Source organism: Amphibalanus amphitrite, unplaced genomic scaffold (genome assembly GCF_019059575.1).
Source record: "Amphibalanus amphitrite isolate SeventyFive unplaced genomic scaffold, NRLGWU_Aamphi_draft 000957F_arrow, whole genome shotgun sequence".
Lineage (NCBI taxonomy): Eukaryota > Metazoa > Arthropoda > Thecostraca > Balanomorpha > Balanidae > Amphibalanus > Amphibalanus amphitrite.
The window spans coordinates 170,163-196,273 of record NW_024882451.1 but is presented as its reverse complement, the minus strand read 5'-3'; the positions used below and the strand labels follow the sequence as shown (position 1 = coordinate 196,273).

At 47.0% G+C, this 26,111-nt stretch overlaps 2 protein-coding genes across 4 annotated transcripts; both read right to left on the bottom strand.

The window, feature by feature from the left end:
* Window positions 1-3,812: 3,812 nt before the first annotated feature.
* On the bottom strand, window positions 3,813-5,968 carry LOC122368562 (angiopoietin-related protein 7-like). The gene has a single exon (XM_043342588.1). The coding sequence runs from the start codon at window positions 5,815-5,817 to the stop codon at window positions 4,285-4,287; it is 1,533 nt and encodes a 510-aa protein (XP_043198523.1). The 5' UTR covers window positions 5,818-5,968; the 3' UTR covers window positions 3,813-4,284.
* Window positions 5,969-9,116: 3,148 nt separating this feature from the next.
* LOC122368559 (DNA repair protein XRCC2-like) lies at window positions 9,117-11,433 on the bottom strand. 3 transcript variants are annotated; one of them, XM_043342583.1, is made up of 3 exons: window positions 11,369-11,433; window positions 10,188-10,341; window positions 9,117-9,877 (listed from the first exon to the last, which is right to left on the bottom strand). In XM_043342583.1, the coding sequence occupies exons 2-3, from the start codon at window positions 10,333-10,335 to the stop codon at window positions 9,228-9,230; spliced, it is 798 nt and encodes a 265-aa protein (XP_043198518.1). In that variant the 5' UTR covers window positions 10,336-10,341; window positions 11,369-11,433; the 3' UTR covers window positions 9,117-9,227. The 3 variants fall into 3 exon arrangements, with proteins under 3 accessions (XP_043198518.1, XP_043198517.1, XP_043198516.1); XM_043342582.1 differs by having other exon boundaries at window positions 11,348-11,416; XM_043342581.1 differs by lacking the exon at window positions 11,369-11,433 and having other exon boundaries at window positions 10,188-10,632.
* Window positions 11,434-26,111: the final 14,678 nt, after the last annotated feature.

Sequence of the window (26,111 nt, the reverse complement as noted above, 5' to 3'; positions counted from 1 at the left end):
TACAAATACATATCGCTTAAATATATTTCCCCAAATATCCTTTCGGGTCGAAAGGCTATGGAGTCCAACGCCCCCCCCCCCTACACACACACACACACACATACAGGGACACTAAGTGTCCCTGCATACTTCAATACCTACTGTCAGTATCTAGCAATATTAGCAATATTGTCAATAAATACAATTGGTCGGGTAATGCTTTTCTACAGGGTGTCTCAAAAGTTCCTTGACACATTTCCAATGCCAATAAAGCATATAAGATCCGACCAAAAATCTAAGGTTTTGGTGTCTGTGTGTACACTACACAAATATGCATGCTTTGACAACTGATTCGGAAGGTTGGAAACCAAACCCTTTGCTGCATATCCAAAAACATTTGCCCATACCTATATTCGTCGCTCCGTCAGCTGCCAGAGGCTGATAAAAGGTTACCAGCTTTCAAGCTCTTGTAGGGGAATCCCCTGCAGTTTCTGCGTCGGATTTAGGTTTGACGAGCTTCCTGGCAACATCCGCTTCTCCCTGAAAGCCGACAGCTTGCATCGACACCATCCGTGAGTATTTTGTAGGTCCTCTCTGGCGCTAACTCTTTCATGAATGACTGGCGCCGACCTCCCAAGCACCATTTTTCTTTTCAAAACAACCCCATTCCTGAACAAATGGGAAGTGCCAGTGGCAATTTTTTCGCAACATATCGTAGCAAAATGTGTCGGCCATCTGTTTCTTAGACACATTTTTGAAAATTTTGCAAATCCCAAACGCTCGTCATTCCCCATGCCAAGACCTTCGCTGGGTTCCGGAGTGTTTTCCTCAGGAGAGGTTCTGCTTTGTAAACGGCCAAAACATGTCCATTGTCCATCGTGCGGTTTTGTCCGGATTTTGTGTGTACCTGTTACAGTGTGTCCGCGAAATCCGTGAGTTCGCAAATTCACTGGTTGATCCTAGGGACTCCGCGGAGTCACGTAAACTCTCGTGAATCCGCGGAATCACTGCCGTGGCTTCGCGGATTTACTAGAGTTTTCAGTGCATCCGTGAAGTCACTGAAGAGTCGCGGGGATCTGCGAACTTCCTAGTTAGTCCGCGGACTAGCGATTCTTTTTCAGTGAATCCGCGAAATACCGATTCTTTTCAGTCATATACGAGTTAACATGATTGGAGCGGACTTCAGCCGTCTTTAGTACTATTCAAGAGGGCTGCGTCTGTCCGTTACCGAGGTCCCGGGCCGATGCGGTGAATATACAGTATACACACGGCACATACCTCATGTCGGATGGACCCCCATGGTTTTTCGCTAATTTCTCGCTAAAAAAGCAGCTGATCACGACGAAATTTTCGGTACCCTCGAGTTCATCAATTTTACACCTAGCCTAAAATTTTCATGACCCTGACTCAACTAACCTTTTGTCCTGTGACCTATTTCTTGAGACAATGTTTGGGCAGAATCGCGAATCGGCGTACGTCAGCTTACATTATCCGCACGTTTTTAGTCTTTTTGTGGCTTTAAACGTTCAAACATGTATAATGATGTTGATGCAATGCATTATGGTGGACGACAAGGTCACGTTGAGGTCAGTTCAAGGTAAATGACCATTGATGACCTTGGTTCACTTTTTGAGTTTTATTTGTTTCTAGAGTGGTTTTTGGAGCTGATTTCGAATTTAACAGCTATTTGAAAATTTACGAAGTAGTTTTGGCGCCTTCGTAACATTCTTCAAAGCTGTCAATGGTAGTCGACACCTACTATGAATAGCAAGCAGGACGCCTATTGGTTGACATGACCTAACCTAACCCGACCTGGGCCCTGTTCGGGCAGCGCATCCTACTGCAAAATTTTGCACCACGCATGCGCAGTTAGGGTCTCTCGGGTGCCAAGCTCCGCCCTTCGGCGTATGACGTCACACGTGTGACGTAGGCTCGCGCAAAATCTTTCAGTTTTGCGCAAGAAGAAAATAGTAGCTGCAGGAGGCGAAAGTGGCGCGGATTAAAGTTTACCCTCATATATTTCTTATTGTAAGTGGTTAGTATGGTGTTATTTTGGTATCATTATCTTCCTTTTCAGTGGCACATTGCTATTAACCACATTTGAACGCATTTTACTCAGTAATTGAACGAAACACACCAGTCCATCCGCGCCACGGTTCGCCGCGTCTCGCGTGGCCCTCGGCTTTGCGGGCCGGCGGAGAGGGGGCGGAGCATGGGCGGAGCCAGGCGGCTGACATCATCGCATGTGTGACTTCACACTCAGCAAAATATTTTGCGCGGACCCGAACAGGGCTCTGGCATATCTGCATGAAGCGATCGTCTGTGATAAAAACTAACATGAAATTCGTGATCAGCACCCCGAAATACCCTGTAACATCCTCACTTTACGGAGTTCTAAGAGAGCCCGATTTTCCCAACTTTTTAAGTCATTGACCTGACTTGGAAAGTCAAATGATGACCTTAGACTTTTGCGAAATTGCGAAATTGGCGCAATTGCGAGGTCGAGGTCCACTCAGATAGTTACATAACTATTTACAGCAAATTCCCACGTTTAAGTGGAATAGTGCTGCGCGCAGGTTATTTTTTTATAATCTAAGAAAATAGTACCTATTTACAAAAAAAGTTAGGGTACCTACGTAACAATGTAACATAAAACTTACCAAACGTCCCGACATTTTTATTCTGATAGACTGATTGTACCTAATTGACATGCCGGCCAAAGCACAACACGACCACCATATCGGCAACATGATTCGGTTCCAAATTCCAATTGTCTTTGAGCCTCTACGAATAATCGGCATTAGCTCTAAATAACGTTTTTTGGACATTCTCCGAAAAAAGAATCGGTATTCCGCGGATTCACTGAAAAAGAATCGCTATTCCGCGCATTACCTAGGAAGTTCGCAGATCCCCGCGACTCTTCAGTGACTTCACGAACGCACTGGAAACTCTAGTAAATCCGCGGAGCCACGGCAGTGATTCCGCGGATTCACGGGAGTTTATGTGAGTTCGATGAGTCCCTAGGGATTTCGCGGATTAACTAGTTACTTCGCAAACTCACGAATTTCGCGGACGCACTGTAACATACCTAAAAGAAAGCTATTAGCTCCAGATCTGCCTCTTCGAACTTCGTAAGATAAAACGTTACATTAATTGACACTTTTGGAGGGTCACTTGTCTTCGGCATTGACGATTTTCGTGTTATTTTCCCAAAAAATAGCGTTAAAGAATAAATATATTATAAACAATTTTGAATAATAGTTTGTCTTTATTTTATGATGACCTGCAATTTTTGAAACTGGGTAACCTCTGCCTGTGAGCTTCTAGTCAGTTTTCATGTAGTTACGACTGCATTTTCAGCTGGTTTCCAGACTCCGGAGCACGAGTCTGCTGCCGTACAAGGGTCGTTCAAAACGCTGTTAGTCTCGCATGGTTTCGTCCTTCAAAAAATTTAGCCACCGTTTTTATTAGATGATCATCATGTTGTACTCATCCTCGCTGACACTTAACCATGTGTCATTTCCGACCTAACCATTTCCATTACTCATGAAGCAGAGAGTTTCTCAGCCGACCCGATTTTGCGACCTCCATTTTCATGTCTGATCCATGATCAGAGGTGAACCCCTTTTGTGAGCTCATGAAGGGTCGAATGCGCTTGAAAACAATGAAACTGCTTGATGAAGGTTGATACCAATGCCCATGCAAAATTTTGACTGTTAATTTCTTGTTAATTCAGAATTATTGACAAAAAAGCATGGCTGGTAGGTACCTGTCAACGAACTTTTGAGACACCCTGTAGTAAGGACATGCTAGTGAAGAGCGTCAGTGCTATATAAGCTAGAAGTTGTTTTATATTTGTACCCGCAAAGAGCTCAGGCATCGCTCATTTCACACAATGCATAAGAAGGCACACATACCTAATACCAATAATTGTTGCATAATGATATTTGGTAACAAAACATTTTAAATCTAATGCAAGATCCAAAGCTAGGAATAACCCAAATTTGTGAAAAATAAAACTGCTACATGTAGGTATATTCCATGTAAATGTACGCTCTGTAACGCCCATCAACCCCGATAGCTTTTAACAATCGTTCAAACCACGTAGCTAGACACCTCGCCTATGACGCTATAAGAAACCAACACTGTTCGAGTAACAAATGTTAGGTGGGCAAAACGACGGAATTGACAATCAAAGGTGCAGAGTGTAAATCCATCACACCCAGAGCCCAGAGGGGGTAAAGGGGAGCATTACAACGGCTGAGTACCGCCTGGTTAACCACGAACCAGTTAACCACTAACCAGTCAGAGCTTTCTCGTGGGCCGAATCTTCATGGTCACCGTTTTCAGTGAGTAGTTGCCACCCCGCCAGCGGCTCCATACGATACCGTGCCCCTTCTGGGTGTGCTCGCCGGCAAGATATTTGCCATTCAAGCTGGATTGGTAGCATGTTTTATGCCACCAGGGGGCCTCAAAATATTCGGCACAGTTATCTGTACTATTCGAGTCGTTGTCTCTGTCCTTTGTACTAAATCGTTGTCCTGTGTGATACGTGAGCGAGTCTCCTGCGTTTCCGGTGTAGTTGACAACATTGAGCCGGTATCCGTTCGATTCGGAGGAGATACTAAAGTTCTGGTAGATCGCATGTCTCCACTCACTTTTAAAGTCCTCCAAGTCTATCCTCAGTTCGTATTGCCGATCGCTTGGTGATGTCATGGTCCACATGTTGTCGAGGCCCCACCAAACTTCTTTATCCAGCTCACCGAATCCCTCCTTGTAGGCGGCCCAGTCTAGGTTAAAGTCCTCCCTTGGCTCTATATCGGCCCGTCGCTGGATGACTGTCCACCGTCCGCCGTCCGTCTCCAGGTCGCAGTAGGCGGGCACCTCTCCGGCGGCCCCCAGGCCGGGCTGCAGCAGGTAGATGCCGCTCTGGGAGCCGGCCGGTAGGTCACTGCAGTCGCGGGCTACAGAGTCACTATCAGTAGAAGCATTCTGAGCGGCATCGAGACGGAGGGTGATCCCATCAATCCGCGCATCGTGACTGCCGGTCATGTTCTGAAGCGTCTCCAGACTGGAATTCAGCTCGGCAATCTGAGACGCATGTTCATCAATAGAAAATTCGTGAAGGTTGACCTGAGACGCTTGGCTGTCGAGCCGCGACTCATGCGAGTCGATTCTTGACTCATGCCGAGCTATCAACGAGTCCTGTTCCTGGAGTCGCGATGTCTGCTCATCGAGTCGGGACTCCACGGTTCCCAGCTGCGATGAAGTCACGTTCAGCAGCAGTTCCTGGTTGAGAGCTAGGGATTGCTGTCCTTGCACTTGAAGCTTCTGATCACTCAGACCTGTTTCAGCGTCTACCAGCCTTGAGGCTAGTTCGTCGAGTCGGGTGCTGCCAGTAGCGATTTCAGAATCTTGTTTACGCTCCCGTTCGATGACTCTGTCCACTCGGGAGTCAAGAACATCCAGTCTGGAATCCAGTGTATCCAGCCTGGAGTCCAGCGTGTCAAGTCTGGAGTCCACCGTGTCCAGTCTTGAGTCCGGCCTAGAGTCTAGCGTGTCCATTCTGGAGTCCAGCACGTCCAGTCTGGAATCCAGTATATCCAGTCTGGAGTCCAGCGTGTCGATGCGGCTGTCCAGTTTGATGGTCAGCGGCTGAATGGCAGCAGTGACGGCACGGTCAACAAGCTGCCACAGCTCATTCGGAGTGATGTGGAGTCCCGCTGTGACCTGCTGCTGCTGCTGCTGTTGCTGCTGCGGCTGCTGGACAGAACACTGCGCTGGCAGTGCTGCCGCCGTTAGGAGAGCCGCCACCACTGCTGGCAGCAGGGGCGACATGGCCGCGGCGACCCTCTGAGGACGGCAGGGAAGACACCGACCTACGGACGACTCTGAGCCTCAGCGGCAGGCTCGGCCCGGCGCTCAGTGGCTCAGGGGGACACACCGGGCACTGCACGAGCTTCAAACACCTCGCAGGCTGGCGGCGAACTGACACGGCGGCAGCGGCGAGGGCCAAGCTGAGCTCTGATGTTGACATGGCGCCTCTGACGGGTTCGATGTTTATAAATTTGAGACGGCCTAGCCCGCACCCCGCCGATAACTGGAGCAAGTGAGCTCGGGTCCTTTTCTGTATCAGTAGTGGATGGGGCAAGACGAAGGAGAAAATCCATAAATTACGAGTCCAATATTACCAGCGAAGGCCTCAATCTCTTGAGGCATCTCCGTACGTACATAAAAGCCCATCGAAACAAACGCGATACCTACTAAACGTAGACTGTTCCCTACCATAAAATCTGTGTTTCGTGACGTCATAAAATTTTGAATAACTCCCACAATTTTGAACCGATTCTTCTAAAAATTGGTATGTAGGTGCACATAGACCACTTCTCTTACATATATCCCGTTTTTTTCGATTCACTCAAAATTTTGGATTTTATAATTGTTTTCCCAAAAAGTTTTATTTGAAAAAAAAATTGAGCCAAAATCTAAAATTTCCAAAAAAAACAGAGATAGCCATTTGATAGACAAAGTAGAATCACGTCTTGATGCCTTTAAAAATGAAGATGTTAGCGGCGTTTGAAGTTTTGCCGTTTTTTTAGGCGAAAATGGCGTGACATGACATCACTTAACCCTCGCCCATGTAGGGGGGGGGGGTTGGTGCAACCCCCCCCTGAGGTTTTTCGGAAATAGTGCAAAAACGGCGGCGCGCAGCGCCGCCAAATTTTGGGTACCTTATGGGGCAAACCTTGCGCATCTTTTGATAAAAAATTTGACCGGGTCATGTCAGGTCACGGAGTTATGACGTCACAAAGGGAACAGCCTCCGGCCGGATTTTCACAAACTGAGTGCCAACGCCCGAGGTTTCCTGCCGGTGGTACGGACATCGGTTGATGGATCGTGATGAAACTTCCCATGCATGTTGGGGCAAGTATTGGCTATCATATGGTATAAGAAACTTGACCGGGTCAGGTCAGGTCACGGAGCTATGACGTCACAAGAGGAACAGCGTCTGGTACTATTTTTGAAAAGCGCCCGAACCACTATTTTGCTAATTCTTGTCACCTCAATGGGAATATGCAGCAATATTAGCTTCTATAGGGAGCAAATGGACCTTCCAAATCCAAAAACACAATCAGATTTCAAAAATTTAAATTTTAATTTTTCGAATTTCTGCCGCCGACTGTGACCTTGCCGACTTCCGGCGCTCCCAACGCGCCATTTTTAGAGCTAGGGAAACGAAATACATACCAAACGATAGAGAATTGATCAAGGAACACGATAGTGAAGGTTTCAAGTCGATATCTCCCACCGGTTTGCCGCAATCGCCGCGGAAAGTTGAAAAAAGTCTATTTTTCCGAAAATTTGACCTTTGACCGGTCAAAAGTAGGTCAAATGTTGACCTAGGACCAAAAAATATACCACCAATCGCGAGATCTCGGCGAGAGCAATCCGTTGGTCTTTTCCGCTAAGCTCTACGACGCTCCGTTTTCAAACGCCAAGGGGGGGGGTCGCACCAACCCCCCCCCCCCCTGCATGGGCGAAGGTGGCAGATCGCCGTTTACGGGCGAGGGTTAAGTCATTTTCTCAAAAACTTCCGACGGATTTCGCTCAAATTTTCAGCGAACGTGTCAAATTGATGTATGATAAGGCACAGAAAGTTTGACGTTGCTGGCGTAACCCGTTTAGAAGTTATTGGCGAAAAACGGCCCCTCCCCCCAGTGCGGCGCGGGTTACTAGTACCCGCCCGTATGTGCATTTCTACATCGTCTAGCGCAGGTGTCGGCAAATGGTGGGGCATGCCCCCTTTCGGGGTAATGGAGCCCTTTCGGGGGGGGGGGGGGGGTAATGAGGGATTCTGAGAAAGCCTGTCTTTTTAGAGTTTGTAGCTCCAGTGATGGAGCCATCGTGACTGTTGCATCCCAGGGTTCAAAGATTAGCCCAGGCCAAAGGCACAGCAGTCAGCACACATTGATTAGATACCAATTTTCACGTACCTGCTCGCCTCACCATCTCACCCCTCCGTACAGTCGTACAAAAGCAGCTGCAACTTTTGACCGTCGCCCGTCTGTTGGCGTTTCAACAGCCGCTAACGTAAGGGGGAGGAGTCGATCGGACCCCCGCGGCCTCTCGGACTCTGATATGGAGCTGTGCATAAACAAGACGAGCGTGCTACCCATGACAATAGGAAGCCGCTGCTGCCCATTTTTAAGGTCCTTGGTCATTCCGTCTCATTCAAGAGGGCAATGACAAGTGTCGAGAAAATCGGGACCCGCTATAACTCCTTGAAGTGAGAGTTTATGGCTCAAGATGATCTCCAGAAAAAGCTAATAAGCCAACGGTCATTATGGGTCCAGAGGCCAGTTTTACCAACAGAAAAATAGCCGCCTGCCGGAATTTTTGCCTAAAGATCGTTTCACATATGGAGCGTAAACGGTACAGCCCTATCCGCTTACGAGCCCATCGCGTTTACGCTCCGTATGTGAAGCGGTCTTGAGGCAAAAATTCCGGCAGGCGGTTATTTTTCTGTTGGTAAAACTGGTCTCAGGTCATGATATTTTCCGGGCTGGTAAAAAAATATGATGGGCTCGAGGGTACAATTTGGTCGTGATCCAATGCCTTTTACGTGAGCTTTTAACGAAAAACCACCCGCCGCCCCTATACGTACAAGGGTTAAATGGGATATAGCATAGGCGGCGGAACGGGGAGGGCACCGGGGCACCGTGCACCCTTTGATTTTTGCATTTTAACATTAGCCCTATGGGCGTTGCATGGAAAGAATGGGACCAAAAGTCAGCAGTGCCCCCCCCCCCCCTCCCCTCCCCCTTATTGAAGGTGTTCCGCCGCTACTGGGATATAGGCATTAAATGTTTTGTGGAGGAAGTGTCATGTTTTAAACTTGATGCATTGGAAATATACAAATACCCAAAGAGTTCCAGGACGGTATGGAATTTCAGTAAACTTGGTTGTGTCAGCAATGGGGTCTGGTAGGTGGGGGTAATGGCCTGGCGCCCAAAAAGGGGGCACGACCCCGAATGACCTGCCGACCACTGTAGCGCATAGGGGGACCCTCTCAATATTTTCTGCAGTAGGGATAATAATTGCCCACAATCGCAATGGTACTGCGACGCTATACTACATGTATATCAACGATTGCATTTTTTATTTAAACACAATTGCGAGGCAAATTTATAAAATAAATATTTCCCATATAAAATGAAAGCACAAAAAAGAGCTGCCACTCATCTCATTCACTCATTGTCAGCTAGGACCTCAAGCCAGCGCACTCCCTCGTCGGTGATGACAAAGCGGCGCTTCCACAGGCTCGGCGGTGGCGGCGCAGCGACCTCCGTGCGGGCGACCATCCGCAGGGTGGCCTCCACGGCGCCCTGTTGCGGCCGCAGGCAGACGGAGCGTGTCACGGCCGCCGACCACTCGGCGCCCATGTGGTGCCAGCCGGTGGCGCCGGCCGACAGCGAGTGACGCGTGGCGACCACCACCAGCCGCCCGCGGCCGGCCAGTCGCACCAGCTGCTGGCCCAGCTGTCGGTACCACGCGTCGGCGCGCTCCCCCACCCGGCCCAGCGCGTGGCGGTCACTCCAGTAGAAGGCCGAGAGCGAGTCGACGGCGAGCAGCAGGACTCCAGCGTGCTCCTCTAGCCTGGCGAGCAGCGCCTCGAGCGCCACGCGCGCCTGCTGACTGCTGGTGGCCGTCAGCAGTTCCAGCCGCGAGGCGGCGCTGCGAGCGGCTGCTGCTGAAGGTAGGTGGCGCTGTAGTAGCTGCAGCAAGCGGGGCATCCTCACGTGCCGGTCCGTGTCCAGCAGCACGACGGCCGAGGTGCTGTCGCAGCTCAACGCGGCGGCCACGCACTCCATCAGCAGCTGGGTCTTACCGGAGCCGCCTGACGGGATCGCATGGACGGGCGGTCAGCCGACGTCGCCTCCACAGCTGCAGCGCTGAAACGACAACTACACCAGCGGAAAGCGTATTCGGGCGCCGAGGCATGAAAAGCGACAAGCGTCGATCAGAACTGGAAGCCGTAATCTACTGACAAATCTATCGCGTGAAACGGCGATTCTCTATAAATTGTAACAGCAAATCGCCGACTAAAATTTCCAAAGCTCATCAAACGTTCGCCTACGGATCTACTGATTGCAGCGGGCAGTTACTAGCTGATGTAGGTACAGGGCGGCTGCGGCCAGCCCACCTACCCGGTCCACTGATCTCCACAATGTCCCCAGGCACCGGGTGGTGGGGGCACAGCTCGGTCAGCACGGAGCCAAGGTCGGGCCGCGGGGCCAGGCGAGCCAGCAGCTGTCGGCCCGACTCCCCGCACGGAGAGCTGTCGCACGCCAGCATTGCCACCTGGCGACACGCGCGGCTGGTCATGCCACAGATCGACACAGAGTGGGACGTCAGTGACCTCCGTGCCTCACCCTGTCACCCATCCACCCACGCAGGGTGGAGTCTCAGTCAGCCGGTGTCAATTTACCACACTGAGGTATCATTGACCTTCGGTGCAGTGCTGATTTACCTACTGGTGTGTTATGCCAATGCAATGTCAAAGTTGTATCAAATGCTGAAGGCACTTAGCAATGCTATAATGTTCAATTGATGAACTAATATTGATATGAGAATACAAGAGTGGGCTGACCACTGTCAGCCCACTCTTGTCAGCCACTGATCAATCAGCCTTTACAACACAAGTGTGGCATTAATAAATGTTGGCATTAAAGGGACCCTCCCACCTTAACATTAGTTTTGAGTTGAGATAGCCAAATTGGTGGCCATGGCCTGCAAATACCGGTTTGGGCACTCACAACATCGAAAAATGCTTTAATTCGAACATATGGAATTTCAAACTTGCAGTTTTCGGATTCTAAGGGGCTAATGCATTGGAATGCCCCCTTAGAATTTGTGACGTCAGCGGAGATCTAACGATTTTTAAATCTTAGACTAAAACCATCGTTAACACGTGGTGGTATACGCTGCTTTGCGCGCAACGTCTGCCGCACTTTAGGGCTGCCAAATTATTGCTTCCAAATAAAGTCGCTAGTAACAGGAGAGCTCCCAAAAAAGTAAACAAAAGTAAAAGTCTAATATTTTGAAAACCAGTGAATATTTTTCGGTGAAATTTGTTAGATATTCGTTTTCGCTCTTTCTGAACCAAGGGACATCACTTTCATGCCAATTCATTAACTTTTTTGAAGGTGGGAGGGTCCCTTTAATGTTGGCATTAATAAATTTGTAGGTCAAGGTATAAGTCTTGTTTGCTTCAATGGTGCAGTTCTTCAGTCTCAGTCTGGTTAGTGCCAACGTATATAGGGTTAGTGCCGAGTGCAGCAGGCTCGAGGGGATTCTCAAGACCTACCTATCCAGTATCCCAATCCACCTTTCAGAATCAACTCAAACTCAACAACAACAAACAGCAAAGATAAGATGGCTGCTGAAAAGTCTTTTCTATCGGTATTTCAATTTGAGTTCTTTTAAGCTTTTGAAAACAAGTTGCTAGGCAACTAGCGTCTAGTTCCGCAATCGCCTAGCAATTTGCTGCTGTCACCTAGCGGCTGTTTTCGAACCTCTCATATTGAACACCATCGGCTGCGTTTTGCAGCGTGGAGGATGCACGCGGAGGGGGGGGGGGGGGGGGTTTACCTCCCGACGCTTCTCGGGGACGACACAACATTGACAAACCTGGTACTTGATTTCGTCCTAACATCACCCTACTCAGAGCTACTTTAACGGCCTTGACTGTTAACAGGCGCCCGTTTCGCTACCACCAGGCTGACTTGTGATACGGGATGGGTCGGGTTTTTCGCTGGTGCCGAAACACAGAGCTTCGGTGGCAGACGGGTTTTCTCCTGCCGCTGGAGCAGGCTTAGAGGCTCAGCGGCCCAGCGAGCTACACCAGCGGACCCCGGCCGCTGAACAGCGGCGGCGGCCGGGTTGAACGACCACAGACAACCGTCGGCCGCCAACTGCAGCAGCGACAGATTCCCCATCCTCCAAACCATTCCTTTCATCGTGACGCTTAAACATTCACAAACCCCATCCCTCCCAGCGACATATCCCCCACTCTTCAAACCATTCCTGTCATCAAACTCTCGTAACCTTACCATTCACAAACTTCCTCCTTCCCTCCCTTCACAAACATCAATTTACCGGTAAGTTTCACTGTCATTTATGTGTCTTAACGTAAATTCATGGGTTTTTTCCCATATTCATGGCATAGTACATGGATATGGGTTTTCCCATGTTGTCTTGCTGTAAAAGTGGCCACCGGTCTTAGTTAGGACGGCCGGTTTGTTTTGCGCGGCGTAGTTAGGTCGCCGCCCTCCTCGCGAGGCCGGTAACGTAAGTTAGGGCCACTAAAAAAAAAAAAAAAAAAAAAGCACGCGGAGGGATGTAACGGAAGTTAGCCCACATTCAGCCCACATTCGGCCCAGCCCAGATTGGGGCTACCAAATCTAGGGAAAAATCTAGAAATCTAGGGAAAAATCTAAAAACCGTTTTACGCCTAAACGGCTGGACGAAACTGAAAAATAAGACCACCATTTGAAAGATCTCTTCACCCCGGACCCAATGATATGGTTAAATACCGAATCAATTTAACCAAAAGCATGATTTAACCAGGATGAAAATTTTCGGTCAATGGGGCGGCCCCTACGATTTTCTTCAAAATCGGCATGGTGATACTACAGGCCCAGATGATAAATCTGGCTGAAGAAACCCCTATGGGCATTGAAATCTATGGGGTAAAAACGCCTTTGGAAAGATTTACCCACGCATTTCTGGCAAGACTATCGCACGAATCCCCCCAATATGGGTATCATATGAAAGCCCATGAAAACCCAAACAAAATGGTGGGTTAAAATTTACCCATTACCCCATCCAGGGTAAAGTTTACCCAAGATGAAAATTTTTGGTCAATGAGGCGGCCCCTACGATTTTCTTCAAAATCGGCATGGTGATACTACAGGCCCAGATGACCAATCTGGCTGAAGAAACCCCTATGGGCATTGAAATATATGGGGTAAAAACGCCCTTGGAAAGTTTTACCCACGCATTTCTGGCAAGACTATCGCACGCATCCCCCAATATTGGTATCATATGAAAGCCCATGAAAACCCAAACAAAATGGTGGGGTAAAATTTACCCATTACCCCATCCAGGGTAAAGTTTACCCAAGATGAAAATTTTCGGTCAATGGGGCGGCCCCTACGATTTTCTTCAAAATCGGCATGGTGATACTACAGGCCCAGATGACCAATCTGGCTGAAGAGACCCCTATGGGCACTGAAATCTATGGGGTAAAAACGCCCTTGGAAAGTTTTACCCACGCATTTCTGGCAAGACTATCGCACGCATCCCCCCAATATGGGTATCATATGAAAGCCCATGAAAACCCAAACAAAATGGTGGGGTAAAATTTACCCATTACCCCATTTAGGGTAAAGTGTACCCAAGGTGAAAATTTTCGGACAATGGGGCGGCCCCTACGATTTTCTTCAAAATCGGCATGGTGATACTACAGGCCCAGATGACCAATCTGGCTGAAGAAACCCCTATGGGCATTGAAATCTATGGGGTAAAAACGCCCTTGGAAAGTTTTACCCACTCATTTCTGGCAAGACTATCGCACGCATCCCCCCAATATGGGTATCATATGAAAGCCCATGAAAACCTTAACAAAATGGTGGGGTAAAATTTACCCATTACCCCATTCAGGGTAAAGTTTACCCAAGATGAAAATTTTCGGTCAATGGGGCGGCCCCTACGATTTTCTTCAAAATCGGCATGGTGATACTACAGGCCCAGATGACCAATCTGGCTGAAGAAACCCCTATGGGCATTGAAATCTATGGGGTAAAAACGCCCTTGGAAAGTTTTACCCACGCATTTCTGGCAAGACTATCACACGCATCCCCCCCAATATGGGTATCATATGAAAGCCCATGAAAACCCAAACAAAATGGTGGGGTAAAATTTACCCATTACCCCATTCAGGGTAAAGTTTACCCAAGATGAAAATTTTCGGTCAATGGGGCGGCCCCTACGATTTTCTTCAAAATCGGCATGGTGATACTACAGGCCCAGATGATAAATCTGGCTGAAGAAACCCCTATGGGCATTGAAATCTATGGGGTAAAAACGCCCTTGGAAAGATTTACCCACGCATTTCTGGCAAGACTATCGCACGAATCCCCCCAATATGGGTATCATATGAAAGCCCATGAAAACCCAAACAAAATGGTGGGTTAAAATTTACCCATTACCCCATCCAGGGTAAAGTTTACCCAAGATGAAAATTTTTGGTCAATGAGGCGGCCCCTACGATTTTCTTCAAAATCGGCATGGTGATACTACAGGCCCAGATGACCAATCTGGCTGAAGAAACCCCTATGGGCATTGAAATCTATGGGGTAAAAACGCCCTTGGAAAGTTTTACCCACGCATTTCTGGCAAGACTATCGCACGCATCCCCCAATATTGGTATCATATGAAAGCCCATGAAAACCCAAACAAAATGGTGGGGTAAAATTTACCCATTACCCCATCCAGGGTAAAGTTTACCCAAGATGAAAATTTTCGGTCAATGGGGCGGCCCCTACGATTTTCTTCAAAATCGGCATGGTGATACTACAGGCCCAGATGACCAATCTGGCTGAAGAAACCCCTATGGGCATTGAAATCTATGGGGTAAAAACGCCCTTGGAAAGTTTTACCCACGCATTTCTGGCAAGACTATCGCATGCATCCCCCCAATATGGGTATCATATGAAAGCCCATGAAAACCCAAACAAAATGGTGGGGTAAAATTTACCCATTACCCCATTTAGGGTAAAGTTTACCCAAGGTGAAAATTTTCGGTCAATGGGGCGGCCCCTACGATTTTCTTCAAAATCGGCATGGTGATACTACAGGCCCAGATGACCAATCTGGCTGAAGAAACCCATATGGGCATTGAAATCTATGGGGTAAAAACGCCCTTGGAAAGTTTTACCCACTCATTTCTGGCAAGACTATCGCACGCATCCCCCCAATATGGGTATCATATGAAAGCCCATGAAAACCCAAACAAAATGGTGGGGTAAAATTTACCCATTACCCCATTCAGGGTAAAGTTTACCCAAGATGAAAATTTTCGGTCAATGGGGCGGCCCCTACGATTTTCTTCAAAATCGGCATGGTGATACTACAGGCCCAGATGACCAATCTGGCTGAAGAAACCCCTATGGGCATTGAAATCTATGGGGTAAAAACGCCCTTGGAAAGTTTTACCCACGCATTTCTGGCAAGACTATCACACGCATCCCCCCAATATGGGTATCATATGAAAGCCCATGAAAACCCAAACAAAATGGTGGGGTAAAATTTACCCATTACCCCATCCAGGGTAAAGTTTACCCAAGATGAAAATGTTCGGTCAATAGGGCGGCCCCTACGATTTTCTTCAAAATCGGCATGGTGATACTACACGCCCAGATGACCAATCTGGCTGAAGAAACCCCTATGGCCATTGAAATCTATGGGGTAAAAACGCCCTTGGAAAGTTTTACCCACGCATTTCTGGCAAGACTATCGCACGAATCCCCCCAATATGGGTATCATGTGAAAGCCCATGAAAACCCAAACAAAATAGTGGGTTAAAATTTACCCATTACCCCATCCAGGGTAAAGTTTACCCAAGATGAAAATTTTTGGTCAATGAGGCGGCCCCTACGATTTTCTTCAAAATCGGCATGGTGATACTACAGGCCCAGATGACCAATCTGGCTGAAGAAACCCCTATGGGCATTGAAATCTATGGGGTAAAAACGCACTTGGAAAGTTTTACCCACGCATTTCTGGCAAGACTATCGCACGCATCCCCCAATATGGGTATCATATGAAAGCCCATGAAAACCCAAACAAAATGGTGGGGTAAAATTTACCTATTACTTCATTTAGGGTAAAGTTTAACCAAGATGAAAATTTTCGGTCAATGGGGCGGCCCCTACGATTTTCTTCAAAATCGGCATGGTGATACTACAGGCCCAGATGACCAATCTGGCTGAAGAGACCCCTATGGGCATTGAAATCTATGGGGTAAAAACGCCCTTGGAAAGTTTTACCCACGCATTTCTGGCAAGACTATCGCACGCATCCCCCCAATATGGGTATCATATGAAAGCCAATGAAAACCCAAACAAAATGGTGGGGTCAAATTTACCCATTACCCCATCCAGGGTAAAGTTTACCCAAGATGAAAATTTTCGGTCAATGGGGCGGCCCCTACGATTTTCTTCAAAATCGGCATGGTGATACTACAGGCCCAGATGACCAATCTGGCTGAAGAAACCCCTATGGGCATTGAAATCTATGGGGTAAAAACGCCCTTGGAAAGTTTTACCCACGCATTTCTGGCAAGACTATCGCACACATCCCCCCAATATGGGTATCATATGAAAGCCCATGAAAACCCAAACAAAATGGTGGGGTAAAATTTACCCATTACCCCATCCAGGGTAAAGTTTACCCAAGATGAAAATGTTCGGTCAATAGGGCGGCCCCTACGATTTTCTTCAAAATCGGCATGGTGATACTACAGGCCCAGATGACCAATCTGGCTGAAGAAACCCCTATGGCCATTGAAATCTATGGGGTAAAAACGCCCTTGGAAAGTTTTACCCACGCATTTCTGGCAAGTGTATCGCACGCATCCCCCCAATATGGGTATCATATGAAAGCCCATGAAAACCCAAACAAAATGGTGGGGTAAAATTTACCCATTACCCCATTCAGGGTAAAGTTTACCCAAGATGAAAATGTTCGGTCAATGGGGCGGCCCCTACGATTTTCTTCAAAATCTGCGTGGTGATACTACAGGCCCAGATGACCAATCTGGCTGATGAAACCCCTATGGGCATTGAAATCTATGGGGTAAAAACGCCCTTGGAAAGTTTTACCCACGCATTTCTGGCAAGACTATCGCACGCATCCCCCAATATGGGTATCATATGAAAGCCCATGAAAACCCAAACAAAATGGTGGGGTAAAATTTACCCATTATCCCATCCAGGGTAAAGTTTACCCAAGATGAAAATGTTCGGTCAATGGGGCGGCCCCTACGATTTTCTTCAAAATCGGCATGGTGATACTACAGGCCCAGATAACCAATCTGGCTGAAGAAACCCCTATGGGCATTGAAATCTATGGGGTAAAAACGCACTTGGAAAGTTTTACCCACGCATTTCTGGCAAGACTATCGCACGCATCCCCCCAATATGGGTATCATATGAAAGCCCATGAAAACCCAAACAAAATGGTGGGGTAAAATTTACCCATTACACCATCCAGGGTAAAGTTTACCCAAGATACCCAAGGTAATTTTTACTCCACCATTTTGTTTGGGTTTTCATGGGCTTTCATATGATACCCATATTTGAGGGATGCGTGCGATAGTCTTGCCAGAAATGCGTGGGTAAAACTTTCCAAGTGCGTTTTTACCCCATAGATTTCAATGCCCATAGGGGTTTCTTCAGCCAGATTGGTCATCTGGGCCTGTAGTATCACCATGCCGATTTTGAAGAAAATCGTAGGGGCCGCCCCATTGACCGAAAATTTTCATCTTGGGTAAACTTTACCCTGGATGGGATAATGGGTAAATTTTACCCCACCATTTTGTTTGGGTTTTCATGGGCTTTCATATGATACCCATATTGGGGGATGCGTGCGATAGTCTTGCCAGAAATGCGTGGGTAAAACTTTCCAAGGGCGTTTTTACCCCATAGATTTCAATGCCCATAGGGGTTTCTTCAGCCAGATTGGTCATCTGGGCCTGTAGTATCACCACGCAGATTTTGAAGAAAATCGTAGGGGCCGCCCCATTGACCGAACATTTTCATCTTGGGTAAACTTTACCCTGAATGGGGTAATGGGTAAATTTTACCCCACCATTTTGTTTGGGTTTTCATGGGCTTTCATATGATACCCATATTGGGGGGATGCGTGCGATACACTTGCCAGAAATGCGTGGGTAAAACTTTCCAAGGGCGTTTTTACCCCATAGATTTCAATGCCCATAGGGATTTCTTCAGCCAGATTGGTCATCTGGGCCTGTAGTATCACCATGCCGATTTTGAAGAAAATCGTAGGGGCCGCCCCATTGACCGAAAATTTTCATCTTGGGTAAACTTTACCCTGAATGGGGTAATGGGTAAATTTTACCCCACCATTTTGTTTGGGTTTTCATTGGCTTTCATATGATACCCATATTGGGGGGATGGGTGCGAAAGTCTTGCCAGAAATGCGTGGGTAAAACTTTCCAAGGGCGTTTTTACCCCATAGATTTCAATGCCCATAGGGGTTTCTTCAGCCAGATTGGTCATCTGGGCCTGTAGTATAACCATGCCGATTTTGAAGAAAATCGTAGGGGCCGCCCTTTTGACCGAAAATTTTCAGCTTGGTTAAACTTTACCCTGAATGAAGTAATGGGTAAATTTTACCCCACCATTTTGTTTGGGTTTTCATGGGCTTTCATATGATACCCATATTGGGGGATGCGTGCGATAGTCTTGCCAGAAACGCGTGGGTAAATCTTTCCAAGGGCGTTTTTACCCCATAGATTTCAATGCCCATAGGGGTTTCTTCAGCCAGATTGGTCATCTGGGCCTGTAGTATCACCATGCCGATTTTGAAGAAAATCGTAGGGGCCGCCCCATTGACCGAAAATTCTCATCTTTGGTAAACTTTACCCTGGATGGGGTAATGGGTAATTTTTACCCCACCATTTTGTTTGGGTTTTCATGGGCTTTCACATGATACCCATATTGGGGGGATGCGTGCGATAGTCTTGCCAGAAATGCGTGGGTAAAACTTTCCAAGGGCGTTTTTACCCCATAGATTTCAATGCCCATAGGGGTTTCTTCAGCCAGATTGGTCATCTGGGCCTGTAGTATCACCATGCCGATTTTGAAGAAAATCGTAGGGGCCGCCCCATTGACCGAAAATTTTCATCTTGGGTAAACTTTACCCTGAATGGGGTAATGGGTTAATTTTACCCCACCATTTTGTTTGGGTTTTCATGGGCTTTCATATGATACCCATATTGAGGGGATGCGTGCGATAGTCTTGCCAGAAATGCGTGGGTAAAACTTTCCAAGGGCGTTTTTACCCCATAGATTTCAATGCCCATAGGGGTTTCTTCAGCCAGATTGGTCATCTGGGCCTGTAGTATCACCATGCCGATTTTGAAGAAAATCGTAGGGGCCGCCCCATTGACCGAAAATTTTCATCTTGGGTAAACTTTACCCTGAATGGGGTAATGGGTAAATTTTACCCCACCATTTTGTTTGGGTTTTCATGGGCTTTCATATGATACCCATATTGGGGGATGCGTGCGAAAGTCTAGCCAGAAATGCGTGGGTAAAACTTTCCAAGGGCGTTTTTACCCCATAGATTTCAATGCCCATAGGGGTTTCTTCAGCCAGATTGGTCATCTGGGCCTGTAGTATCACCATGCCGATTTTAAAGAAAATCGTAGGGGCCGCCCTATTGACCGAAAATTTTCATCTTGGGTAAACTTTACCCTGGATTGGGTAATGGGTAAATTTTACCCCAACATTTTGTTTGGGTTTTCATGGGCTTTCATATGATACCCATATTGGGGGGATGCGTGCGATAGTCTTGCCAGAAACGCGTGGGTAAAACTTTCCAAGGGCGTTTTTACCCCATAGATTTCAATGCCCATAGGGGTTTCTTCAGCCAGATTGGTCATCTGGGCCTGTAGTATCACCATGCCGATTTTGAAGAAAATCGTAGGGGCCGCCTTATTGACCGAAAATTTTCATCTTGGGTAAACTTTACCCTGAATGGGGTAATGGGTAAATTTTACCCCACCATTTTGTTTGGGTTTTCATGGGCTTTCATATGATACCCATATTGGGGGGATGCGTGCGATAGTCTTGCCAGAAATGCGTGGGTAAAACTTTCCAAGGGCGTTTTTACCCCATAGATTTCAATGCCCATAGGGGTTTCTTCAGCCAGATTGGTCATCTGGGCCTGTAGTATCACCATGCCGATTTTGAAGAAAATCGTAGGGCCGCCCTATTGACCGAAAATTTTCATCTTGGGTAAACTTTACCCTGAATGGGGTAATGGGTAAATTTTACCCCACCATTTTGTTTGGGTTTTCATGGGCTTTCATATGATACCCATATTGGGGGGATGCGTGCGATAGTCTTGCCAGAAATGCGTGGGTAAAACTTTCCAAGTGCGTTTTTACCCCCATAGATTTCAATGCCCATAGGGGTTTCTTCAGCCAGATTGGTCATCTGGGCCTGTAGTATCACCATGCCGATTTTGAAGAAAATCGTAGGGGCCGCCCCATTGACCGAAAATTTTCATCTTGGGTAAACTTTACCCTGGATGGGGTAATGGGTAAATTTTACCCCACCATTTTGTTTGGGTTTTCATGGGCTTTCATATGATACCCATATTGGGGGGATGCGTGCGATAGTCTTGCCAGAAATGCGTGGGTAATACTTTCCAAGGGCGTTTTTACCCCATAGATTTAAATGCCCATAGGGGTTTCTTCAGCCAGATTGGTCATCTGGGCCTGTAGTATCACCATGCCGATTTTGAAGAAAATCGTAGGGGCCGCCCCATTGACCGAAAATTTTCATCTTGGGTAAACTTTACCCTGAATCGGGTAATGGGTAAATTTTACCCCACCATTTTGTTTGGGTTTTCATGGGCTTTCATATGATACCCATATTGGGGGGATGCGTGCGATACACTTGCCAGAAATGCGTGGGTAAATCTTTCCAAGGGCGTTTTTACCCCATAGATTTCAATGCCCATAGGGGTTTCTTCAGCCAGATTGGTCATCTGGGCCTGTAGTATCACCATGCCGATTTTGAAGATAATCGTAGGGGCCGCCCTATTGACCGAAAATTTTCATCTTGGGTAAACTTTACCCTGAATGGGGTAATGGGTAAATTTTACCCCACCATTTTGTTTGGGTTTTCATGGGCTTTCATATGATACCGATATTGGGGGGATGCGTGCGATACACTTGCCAGAAATGCGTGGGTAAATCTTTCCAAGGGCGTTTTTACCCCATAGATTTCAATGCCCATAGGGGTTTCTTCAGCCAGATTGATCATCTCGGCCTGTGGTATCACCATGCCGATTTTGAAGAAAATCGTAGGGGCCGCCCCATTGACCGAAAATTTTCATCCTGGTTAAATCATGCTTTTGGTTAAATTGATTCGGTATTTAACCATATCATTGGGTCCGGGGTGAAGAGATCTTTCAAATGGTGGTCTTATTTTTCAGTTTCGTCCAGCCGTTTAAGCGTAAAACGGTTTTTAGATTTTTCCCTAGATTTGGTAGCCCCAATCTGGGCTGGGCCGAATGTGGGCTGAATGTGGGCTAACTTCCGTTACATCGCGGAGGGACGTTTTACTTTGATAAAGCAATGAACATCAATTGTTACGCTTTATCGCTTTTTTTATTAACAGTGCCGGTGTACCGTGGATTTCAACTTTGTAGTCTCAGAGATCCTGTTGCCGCCGCCGCCTTGCTCCTGCGTGGCGTTGGCGGTATATAGGGCCTTGGCGTTGGCAAGGCGTAGGCGTGCGTCGTCGGCCTGCGGCGGCTCGCTCTACCTCAACCTCTCCATATCAGTTCTCACTGACTGGAAATGACTTGGGAAATGGACCAGATTCTGATTCAAGACTGATGGTTTTTCGGAAACTTGAAGACTTTTCGAGTCTGTGAAAGCATATCAACTTATCTGCAAGGTATGTGACTGCAGAGGATACTGATTTTTCATTTGTTTCCATATAGATTTAGTCCGAACCTTTTGAATGAATTGATCCGCCAGGACCAAGCCCCAGCCAGGCAAAGCTTGTTGCATTGATTCTGCCCTCTACCCTCAGATTGAGCAATTCTGGCTCTACTCAGAATTTGGAATCAAAAGTTGAATGTGTGCACACGGCACATAGCTGTGCACGCACGACCGGTCTCCTCACTGACTTTGCACCTCACTGACTTAATGTTAAGCTTCAAAACTGGACTGTTATTATCGGGAACTCATGCAGAATCCAACGCTCTACCGACTGATGCTCACCATAGAAGATGCTCACTATAGTAGATAGGAAATGGGCATACCGGTATACCGGCACACAGAGGCTACATTACCGGCACTCATGGGCTCATCATCATGGCTGAGTGCCTGAGTGTAAGGCATTGATCTGCCAGGTACCTACCTATGTGACCACAGAGGATACTGATTTTTCATGAGTGAATGCCTGAGTGCAAGGCATTGCAATCTTGACAAGATCCTGTCAGTTTCTAGGCACTCTGTGCATGCTGCAGTGCAGCTCTTTCTTGGTCATGATGTACATTCACCATTACATCTTTTAGGACTCGAAATGGCTAAAAACCATGCATAGGTAATACAACCAAGATGAGTGATGATGATGATGATGTGGTCGGGCTGTCACCGGTTGCATCGGTAGCCCTATAAACGCGCGTCGGGTGGTGGGAGGTTTCTGGGATATGGTTAGGATGTAACCTGGACAGAATTAGACAAGTCAGCTTCTGTCCGCTCCAGTCCTCTGCTCACCATCCGTCACGGTCACCAGTTTCCTCTTCCTCAGTCTCCAGAGCTTGTAGAGTCCCTCCTTGTTCTTCTCCATCTCTTCCGTGCTTTCATTGAAGAGGAATGTCTTCAGGACTTCTAGTTGGTCTTCTTGGTGTGGGCGTTGGAGTGAAGTCATCTTGAGCCGTTCTTCTGCGAGTTTGGTGCACTCAAGCAGGAAGTGGTGCTGGTCTTCCTCCCCATCTCCACACAGGAGACACGTGGTTTCTTCGCCAGTGTGTCTCTTCCTAGTCTCCAGCGGGAGCGTGTTGGATCTGGCCTGGAAGAGTATGATTGACGATGCTGTGTTATCGTAGATCGGATCTTCTTTAATGGCTGTTTTGGCAGATCGGTATACCATTATACTGGACTTGGCCTCGAGCTCTTCTTTCCACTGTTTGTCATCCCACTCTTTCAGGCGTTTCTTCAAGGTAGACTTGTTCATCCTCTCCAGTTCTGCAGCATTTAATCCCACAGCTTCCAGGTACCGTTTCGTTGTCTTCGCCCATGTACTTTTCCGCACTTCTAGTTCTGCTCTGGCGATCCTTCTGATGAGGTCGTTGCTTCCTTGCATCGCGCCTCTCAGGAACTGCAAGTGCCCTTCCATGATCCTGGTCTTCATCAGGGAGGTTCCCACCTCACCTCTGAGCGTACAGATCGGCGTGTATCTCGGTGCTCCCAGAATTTGTCTGAACACTCCATTCTCACATACTTGGAGCTTCTTGATGTCTGCGTCCGTAAGGCTCAGGATGCTCGCCCCATGAAGAAACGAAGGGAGCGACAGACATTTCCAATAGCACTTGCCAATCATCAGCTTGTTGCAGCATTTTTGCGTTATTCCGTAGGTCATGTTGGCCAGCTTTTGGGACTTCTGATGCATTACGTTGATGTGTTCCTTGAAGAGCCTTTTCTTGTTTGTGACACAAACTCCCAGGTACTTGATCTGTTGAACCACAGGGATGTCTGCGATGACCTTGGGTTGCTCCTGACAATTGTAGATGATGACCGCGCTCTTGTCTTTGTTTATCTTCAAACCGAACTTGCCACTGATGTCCGCCAGCGTTGTCACTAGGTGCTCTGTCTCCTGTAAAGTCTCAGTTAGGACGAGTCCGTCGTCAGCAAAGAACAACACTGGGATTCGGACAATATCATTTTTGAAGCCCAGTCCCGTATCTGTCAGAGCTTTGGCGATAAGGTATGTTACAATCTTGAAGCTTGTCGTTGACCCATTGCATCCTTGTCGTATTCCTGATGTGACGTCGATGACTGCTTCAGTCCTGTCATTGAGCTTGATTTTCGTTGAGTCTCCCTGGTAGATTTGCGTCGTAGCATCAATGATTTTGGAGTCGATCTTGTAGAACTTCAGGGCTTCTACCATTTCAGCTCTATTAACCGAATCGAAGGCCTTCGAATAGTCAATGGCTGTCACAAACAATGGCTTTTTCCTGCGAAAGCTGTCTTCAACGCAGTAACGCAATAGGAATAAATTGTCTTCAACCTTCCCCCCACTAGTGAAACCTGCTTGTATCTCTAGCATTTCATCATTATACTTTAAGTGACTCTCAATTTTATCCTTCAGAATACTCATGAACAGCTTGTATGATATGTTTGTCAACGCTATGGGACGCAAGTCTTTTGCAGTGGGTTTCTTGATCTTGGGGATCATTTTAGTCTTCGACGTCTTCCACGAATCTGGCTTCGAGTCGGCATCCAGTTGCTGTTGTAGACAGCTTGTTAGGGTATCTAGGCCTTCCTTCGTCATTACGAGTGCTTTGTATAGTTCCGGTTTGAGCAAGTCTGGTCCTGGTGCAGTTTTGTTCTTCAGTCCGGATACTGCTTTTTTCACATCTTCTACTTCAATCTGTGTGGGGTTCATCTGTGATATTTCCTGTCTCACAGGGAGAGCCATATCCATCAACTCTCTCATGTGTCTCGGGAAGTGGGGTCCCTCGTGCACAGTTCTCCTCATACCTTCTTCATATTCCTTCTTCACATCACTGTTCCATATTTTACTGATCTCGTTTGAGTGTTGCTGGTACACAGTTTTCCAGAATTTCACCAACTCCTCTTCTTCCACTTCTGGTTCCAGTTTCTTGCCTTCATTGTCATACAGTTGGATGTCTTCTTGGTTTCTCTCCTTCTTCCTTAGTTTGTCAATGTTTTCAAACATTGACTTGCTCTTGTTAGCACTGTTCCTGATTTCTTCAGTTGTCTTCTTTTCTGATTTTGTCACAGCCTCTTTCACCATTTCCTGGACCTTCTTTTTCTGTATTTTATACTGTTCATTGAGCAGCTTCTCTTGATCTTTGTCTTTGGTGTTTCGTTTTTCCCGGTTTATGGCCCTGCGTTTCTTGATAGCTTCCCTGATTTCATCTGTGACCCATGGCTTTTCTTTCACCTGTTGCCCTATCAGGCTTTTCTTGCGGTATGTTGCTTTTAACTTGCTGTTGGCCACTTCTGTCATCAGGCCATTGAGCTCCTCTATGTTTGTTATGTTCTCATTTCGGAGCCTTCTCTGCATCTCTTCTCCGAAGAGTTCCAATGAGCCAGCATCTACCTTCCAGAATTCTCTGACACTTGTCGTTCCCTTATTAAAGCTTTGGTTTCTTGTGGGTATTTCCATTCTGACCGAGATCATATGGTGATCTGAGAGGTCAAAAAGCTCCCTCTCTTCATCAATTGTCATGCTCTCAATACGCTGATAGCACCTCCTATTTGCGAGGACATAATCGATTGCACTATTTTGGTCCTGCCTTGACCATGTATATGTACCTTGGCAAAATTCTTCTAGGTTTAGCAGTATCAGTGATGATTTATTTGTCCAGTCTAAGACAATTCTCCCATTTTCATCTTCTCTTTGATAGCCAAGCTGTCCAATGTGTCCGTTCATGTCTCCGAGCAACAATAGAGCCTCATCTTTTGCCATAATTGTTTCAATTATGTTATCAATTTCAGCTTTCATGTTTTTATTCCTCTCACAGTCTTCAGCAGATTTCCTTACAGACAGATATACAAGGATGATGTGCAACTTAAAACACCCTAATTCCATGACTGCATGCAAAATGTCTGTGCTACACGTTCTTTGTTTTGCAACACTTGTCCCTTGCTTAGTTTGGAACATTATCCGGAGTCCCCCTCCCTTCTTATCCCTCATCTCTCTCATACTCTCAATCATTGTAACACCTACAGAAACTTCATACTTTTCAAATTTTTGTTGTGTTTCTGTAAGACACAGTATATCACAGTTTGTTTTCAAAAGTTCTTCAAGCTCAAGAAGTTTATTTCTTGTGAGGCCCTGCACATTCACCATGTTGACTGTAACAGTTTTACTCTTTATCAGCTGATTTCCCCTTTTCTTTTTTCTTGGTAGTTCATTGGTTTCTGATGACCCTTCCTCGAAAGATCCTGTGTGTGGCAGTCCCCTTTTCCTCGAGTTCCTTTTTCAGCTCATGGAACTTCTTCCTCTCTTCTGGCGTTCTATCCAGGGATATGTATTTGTTTTCTA